Source organism: Gavialis gangeticus, unplaced genomic scaffold (assembly GCF_001723915.1).
Source record: "Gavialis gangeticus isolate Ggan-Ray unplaced genomic scaffold, GavGan_comp1, whole genome shotgun sequence".
NCBI lineage: Eukaryota > Metazoa > Chordata > Crocodylia > Gavialidae > Gavialis > Gavialis gangeticus.
In genome coordinates, this window is record NW_017729019.1 from 14,021,769 (window position 1) to 14,026,978 (window position 5,210).

The window sequence follows — 5,210 nt, forward strand, 5'->3', positions numbered from 1 at the left end:
TGAACCTGGGTGGGGACAATCATCTCTGTTTTACAGGAGGAGGGAAACTGAGGCAGAGAAAGCACCCAAGGTCCTTCAGCAGGTCAGCAGAAACACCAGAAATACTACTCTCTGGGCCCTTTTATCACAGGACTTTGAAAGTCAGGGCTCCTTTAAAGCCAGTCAGTTTATTCTGTCACTGATTATTTTAGAAGTGTGACACACATGACTGTGACTTTAGGGCTCGGTCACCACTCTCAGCTCTGCAGCTCCTTTTGCTTCAGAAGGGCCTGACAATATTTGCAAACTGTGTACAGTCAGCCCCGGTGAAATGCGGCCACCTCTGGAGTGAAGCGCTGTGTACACATGACACGCAGCATTCTGCCAAAGGGCAAAGGAGAGAGACATTTCCGGGCCACAGGAAAAAAATAAAAAGAAACTTGGTCTATTCAGAATTCCCCCTTGGGATTTTAGAGGTCATGAAGAAAGCACCTGGGTTTTTTAAAGGTCTCTTTTGAAAGATCCACCCACAGGATGTTCCAGGGACCTCAGTTAATCACTTATCAAACACTTGGTCCAGCAGGGATAGCAGGATTCAAACCTGTGACCCCATGGATCCTGCACTAGGATGTCTCTTCGTCTGGGCTAATGGTCCCAGGGTAGACCCTTGACTACACTGCTGAGTGGCGTCATCTTCAACTGCTAAGCTGTGCTGTGCGCGAGCACCTCTGACACAGGGACCTGTATTGTGCAAGCAAGCCCTTGCCTGGGGCAGCTAAGAACGGCCCGAGGAACAAGTGCCAGCAACAAGAAAGTGCTGAAAAGGAGGCATATCCTGTCCTGAACGAGCAAGGCACACCCTGTGCCAGAGCACCATACGGAGGGACAAAGGCCAAGACACTAAACCCACAGGGCCAGATCCTGATGCCTCTCCGCAAGGAGTAACCTACACCCATAGGCCGGTGGAGTAAAGTGCTGTTCAATCCAGATCATCACAGCCTGCCCTTTAGACACTTAGCTGGGGCCCTTCTTCTTTAAAGAGCACGGTGGAAGAAAGCTGTTAGCAATTTTTCCTCTCCCCACATGCCCAAAGGAAGCAGCTCGTAAAGCATCAAGCTGCGGCGCTTCAGCTTAAGAAACAAAGATGCCTTTGAGCTGCAGAAAAAAATAAAAAAATCAAAACACACAACCCTTGGCCCCATGGCACCAGGTTCTGTTTTCATCCTCCACTTTCGGCTAAATCAGAAACAAGGCAACAATAAAAAAATCCCACTAAAGGAAAAGGGGCTGGAATTTCCTGCCAGGTTTTCCACCCTGGGCGACTTTTACCTCCGGGTATCATCACCCTTTCGGAAATACTGACACAGGAGCCTCACCACGCAGAGGCCTGTCTGAGTGGAAGGGATGACTTTGTTTGCAAAAACCTGTCACAAGACTAAAAGCATTCGGCTTTTCTCTAGCTTTTTCATTCTTCCAACTTCCCCCGCCCAGGCTGTAAAACATGCATCTTTCGCTCCCACCCCGGTGGGTGTGTGTGTTATGTCCTCACCTGTGTCTAACTGGAAGGGGACAGGAGTCTGGTTCAGCCCCAGCTCTTTAGCTCTGGTTTGTGGGTCTGGAAGCCCCCAGTTCAAGCCCAGATGGTGACCATCACACCTACAGACCCCTTAATCCCTGTCAAACGATTTCCTTCCCAATGGGAAAATGCGTCTAAATCTACCAACAAGGGGTGCTCCTGAGAGGTGACTAGCTGCCTAAAGGAGAGGAAAGGAATTGAATTTCATCCTAGCCGAGCAGCGGCTGGGAACCAGCGAGAGCAAAGGTACTCACCTTGTCCAGGATGTATTTGTTGAGGTACGGCATGTAGCCCTGGCTCGAGACCGGCCCGTCATCGTCATCCCGGAAATGCTCCTCCAGTGCCACCGGGTCGTGCGGGATGTGAAGTACCGTGTACAGGTTGTGACTGAGCACCTGGCACAGAAAGAAGAACGTGCTCTGCATGGCTTCTGGGCACCGCTCTCTGCGATAAAGAAAGGTGCCCCGCACTGACACACTGCCTGTTCTCGTGTGCCCTGGGCCGGGGTGCTGCGGTGTCTCAGCCCCTATCCCACATTCGTGTCCAAACAACTCTCCAGAAGTCAGGGAGGTGCTACCACGGGGGTAACAAGGGATTCCTGGAAAGCTGCATCCCAATGAAAGGGATACGCTTCAAAGGGGAGGCAGCTCTGGGGCCCACGGCCATTGATTTCCCCATGTAAAGCAGAATACTTTCTACCCCCTGTAGCCAAGGAGGAGACACAAAACCTCAGGGTAAGAAACAAGCTCATACTGAGCTGCTCTTGGCTGGAGCAATTTAGATCTGGTCCCTGAAGGTGTTACTTGTGTTGGGCAGGTGTCATTTGAAATGCAGGTCCAAGGATCGTGTCAAATTTGAGATGTGCTTTCCAGGGCTTCTAGGATGCTACATCAGTGGGATGGAGGAGTGCCTGTGCACACAGCTTTGTGGATAAAATGTGAGACAGCCTCAAAAGACAGTCCAGGGACAGTCGCTCAGAAATAAAATGTGCTTTGGCTCCATTGGCAGCCACAGGGCATTTGTTTTCCATGAAGCAAGTGTACCAGCAAAAGCAATGCACTGGAGAGGAACAGTCACAGGATGAGTCTCATGCTGGCTGCCAGGAACATCTGCCTCTCTTTCCAGATTCTACATAAACAGAAGCATTTTCCTCAGTCAGCCAGAAATTGGGCACCACTGGGCTCTGTTTAGCTGAGTGGGAATCGGAGTGCCAGGGAATGAGTGCCTTGTACTTCTAACCAGACACAAAGCTTAACACAAAATTGAGTGCAAACTCTGCTCAGCCTCTGGCTCCTCAGCCCATGCACTGACTGCACAGTCTCCTCTCCCCTGCTTAGAGGCTGGAGGGACTGGTTGCTTTCTCTTGCAGGTTTGCAAATGCTCCCAAAGGGGTTAGGAGGGGTCTTGGCAAGTAATAGCATCCCGCAGGCAGCACGGAGAGGCAACCGTGACAGCAGGCTGTGCCGTGAGTCCCAGAGGTCAGGGAAAGAGTGAAGCAGCTTCTGACAAATTGTGTTGGGATCTACATAAATGATCTCTGCATGTGCAGGCATGACTTGGATTTTGCTGAAAGCCCAGGCGGGATCTGTGGGAAATTCCAGCCTGCAAGACACATGTGGGACCTCAAAGGATGGGCTAGGCCAGCTGCAGAATTTGGGTGTGGGAGGGATTGGCAGCTGGGCTGCTTCTTGTTATGGAGACATGGCAGGGTTTTAGCCACCAGGGAGGGTGTGCTCAGGGCCTCTGTCCTTGGGAGTTGGCATAAACTGAGTTCAATCAGCAAGAAGAGAAGAATCAGGGCAGGCTTTGGCTTCCGGGAACAAGGGGAAACCACAGATTTCAAGGTGCATGGTGATCCTAGCAACCCACTGGGTAGAGTGTCCTAGCTGTCTGCTGGAAAGAGGTACAGATATAGCAAATCCCCGAGGGCAAAGAAAGGGGATCTTGACATACATGTACATTGGGTGTAGTGCAGAGCCTATGGGCTGAGGAGATGAAGTCCTGCATGCAACCTAATGTGAATGGCTAGACTACTTGCAATCAGAGCTGGTCAGAAAACTTTGCCAAAACAATTTTTCTTTGGGAAAAGCCAGTTTGATAGAACCAAAAATTGCCACAAAATCAGCAAAATGTCGATGGCATTTTCCTTCGTGATTATTTTAGAATTTCAAAATTTCATTTAGAGAGCTTTTACTTTTTACGGGTTTTTTTTTTTAATTATTTCATGGCATGTCCTATGTAGCAGGGCAAGGAAATAGTTTAAGGCTTAGAAACAAACACTGCCATGCCAACAGGACACACTCTGCTCTAGCAAATAGTTTAAGAGTTTCAGGCCTTGTTAAGTAGGCAGCTGCCCTTAATGCTTGTTGTTTTTTTTTTAAATAAAGGGAAGATAAAATACATCAAAATAAAGAAATACTCTTTCAGCCAGCAAGTCACATTCTGACACGTCAGGAAGCGTAGTGCCACTGGCACATCATGAAAGAATGTCATGTTACATACACTCGAAAAAAACCGTAAGATAAAATCAAATTTGAGACACCATTTCAAAATTGTAGCAGCCAGAAGCAACACTCTTGTGAACTAAAACATGTGCCAGAAAAGCCTTTTTGCAGGAAATGTCACCATGATTTATTTTCATTCCTGGTCAAAACAAAACTATTTCAAAATAACATTTCCCACAACCTGGGAAGTCTTCATTTTAACCAGCTCTGTTGAATTCCTCTGCAAGTGTGCTGGTGGGGGGCATGCACCTATGCTGTTTGGGACATAATAAAGAGAAGGGGGATGCTTGTTCATCTGAATACAGGGGTGTTAGCCTCGAGTAACCAGTCATCCTTGGCCTTTTTGCTGAGGCTGTCAACAAAAAGGGTGAATAGCACAAGCAGCAGATGTGCACACATCTGTTTACTGGGGAAAATGGAGTGAGAGCCTGCAAACCCACTTCCCATGACCAGCCCAGCTTGAGATCAGAATTAGGGGCTGCCCCAACACATTGTAAGAGATCATCCCAAAGAGTTTACCACCTAAACTGACCAGACAAGTGAGGAAAGGAGAAACAAAGGCCCAAAAAAGAGGAAGTCTCTCGCCCAGGGTCATGTAGCACATCAGTAGCAGAGATGGAAGACCCTCCAAGTCTGCCCACCCAAATATGCTGCCACTGCAGCACTGCCCGCCCACCCCTCACCTCCCTTGTATTTGCAGCGTGCCAGGCTGAGGCGTGCTGCGCTCTCGGCGGGTCGGGCTACATGGACCGGGTGGAATTTTCCTCTCGCTGCGCCTCTTGCCAAACAAATGATCAGTCTGAGGTTACCCCCCGGTGCTTGCAGTCTGTGGCTCCTCTTGCCCAACTGGATTCTTTCTCTCATTCGCCCCATGGATAGATAGGATCATTTTGACTCCACCCAGCATATAACTGCAGTGCATAAGAGAGCTGCAAATCCTAGCTCGTTGGCTATAATTATATAGTGCACGTACATGCCACAGCTCAGGTCAGGAGAGGGAAGGGATTGCATGAACCCCAGCATCCTGTCTGTCTCAATCTGGGCCATTACACCCTGCCAGCCCAGAGATTCAGCATTCAGTAGGCAAGATTCTTCTCTAGCCTATCATCGCCAGGCCACACCACCCCAGAACTAGCTGCATTTTGGTGGTG

At 49.2% G+C, this 5,210-nt stretch overlaps 1 protein-coding gene across 1 annotated transcript in view; it reads right to left on the reverse strand.

Annotated features, from left to right (window-relative positions):
* Positions 1-5,210, reverse strand: part of DEF6 (DEF6, guanine nucleotide exchange factor) — a 36,615-nt gene that overhangs the window by 18,059 nt on the left and 13,346 nt on the right. The window contains exon 2 of the mRNA XM_019514142.1: positions 1,810-1,950. Within this exon, the coding sequence (XP_019369687.1) occupies positions 1,810-1,950 (141 nt within the window). The remainder of the gene's footprint in view (positions 1-1,809; positions 1,951-5,210) is intronic.